Below are 1,514 nucleotides of genomic sequence, written 5' to 3' on the forward strand. Positions count from 1 at the left end.
ACGGCAGAAGACCCCCCACATAGACCCCCATGAAGCGGAGCTTCAACGCATCAGGGAGCAGAATGCTCTCTTCATCAAGCAGCGCATGCAGCAGCTGCAAAAGGAAAGACAAAATATATTCAGAGACCACTCGGCCCAGCTGCTGCAGCAGCAGCAGCAGCAACAGCAGCAGCAGCAGCAGCAGCAGCAGCAGCAACAGCCCAGTGGCACACGTGCGCATGCAACGCATGCAGTCAACGGTACAGAGACAGAGACGGAGGAGACCCTCGATGATATTCTTCTCAGGTCTGTTGTGCTGCAGTGGAATGTCCCTGCAGCAGCAGCAAACGCATGCAAGCAGCAGCACGCGACATCTGCGCCAGCAGCAGAAGCAGAAACAACAGGAGAAAGAGCAGCAGCAGTAGGAGCATCAGGAAGTCCAGCAGCAGCAGCAGCAACAGCAACAGAAGATGAAACAGCTGCAGCAACAGCAGGAACAGCGGATGGAGCAGCAGGACCAGACGCAACTGCAACAGCAGCAACAGCAGCAGCAGCAGCAGCAGGAGCAGCAGCAGCAGATGCTCCAACTCCTGCTTCTCTGTGTGCCCAGCTGTGGATGCACGGTGCTGTTGACCTGTGTTTCTTTTCTGCGGGTAGAGGCCAAGCCTGCGTCTCCTTCTCTTCACGAGAGAGAGCAATCGAAGCAGCGTTGCTGCTGCAGCGGGAGAGACAAAAACAGAAACATAAAAGCAGCAGCAAAAGACATGCAGACACCATCACTGTTAAACTGGCAAATAAAATCAACGGATTCAGAGAACTTCTCCTCAAAATACGGAGTGTTGCTGCTGCTTCAGACCAGCAGCAGCAGCAGCAGCAACAGCAGCAGCAGCAGCAGCAACAGCAGCAGCAGGGAGATACAGATGATATGCAAGAAATCGCAATGCTTGCAGCTGAGACAGAAGAGGCAGCTGGGGCATTTGCTTCTGCTTTAGCTGCTGCTCAGGCCGATGCTGCTGCTCAGACGGATGCTGCTGCTGCTGCTGCTCCTGCTGCTGCTGCTGCTGCTGCTCCTGCTGCTGCACCGCGCGACCCACCACTTGCCAGCGCTTCCCCGGCGGAGCAGCAGACATGCAATGGAAGTAGCGGCAGTACCCCCAACAGCAGCAGCTACAGCAGCAGCAACAGCAGCAGCTACAGCAGCAGCTACAGCAGCAGCTACAGCAGCAGCAGAGGGTCGCTGAGCATTGCAGAGGCTGCCAGCGCTGCTGCTGCTTTCGGTTTGGGTGGAGCAGCAGCATCGAAGAGGCCCATAAGCGGTGCTGCTGCTAGCATATTAGAGTATGTGAAGAGCTGCAGCAGCAGGGGGCTGCAGGAGGCGCAGCAGCAGCAAGCAGCAGCAGAAGATGAAAAAGACTGGGAGTGGCTAGGTGGGTCCAAGGTAGCAGCCAGCATGACGCTGCAGCAACTCGAGGCAGCAGCCTTTGGAGAGCTTAACCGCAAGAAGCAGCAGCAGCAACAGTAGCAGCAGCAGCAGC

The 1,514-nt window shown here is 56.6% G+C and overlaps 1 protein-coding gene across 1 annotated transcript in view; it reads left to right on the plus strand.

Moving 5' to 3' along the window:
- Positions 1–1,501, plus strand: part of EMH_0079490 (DnaJ domain-containing protein, putative) — a gene marked incomplete at both ends in the record, with an annotated part of 2,676 nt that extends 1,175 nt beyond the window's left edge. The window contains one exon of the mRNA XM_013500135.1: positions 1–1,501. Within this exon, the coding sequence (XP_013355589.1) occupies positions 1–1,501 (1,501 nt within the window).
- Between the last annotated feature and the right edge of the window lie 13 nt (positions 1,502–1,514).

Source organism: Eimeria mitis, genomic scaffold (assembly GCF_000499745.2).
Source record: "Eimeria mitis Houghton genomic scaffold, Emh_scaff5057, whole genome shotgun sequence".
NCBI lineage: Eukaryota > Apicomplexa > Conoidasida > Eucoccidiorida > Eimeriidae > Eimeria > Eimeria mitis.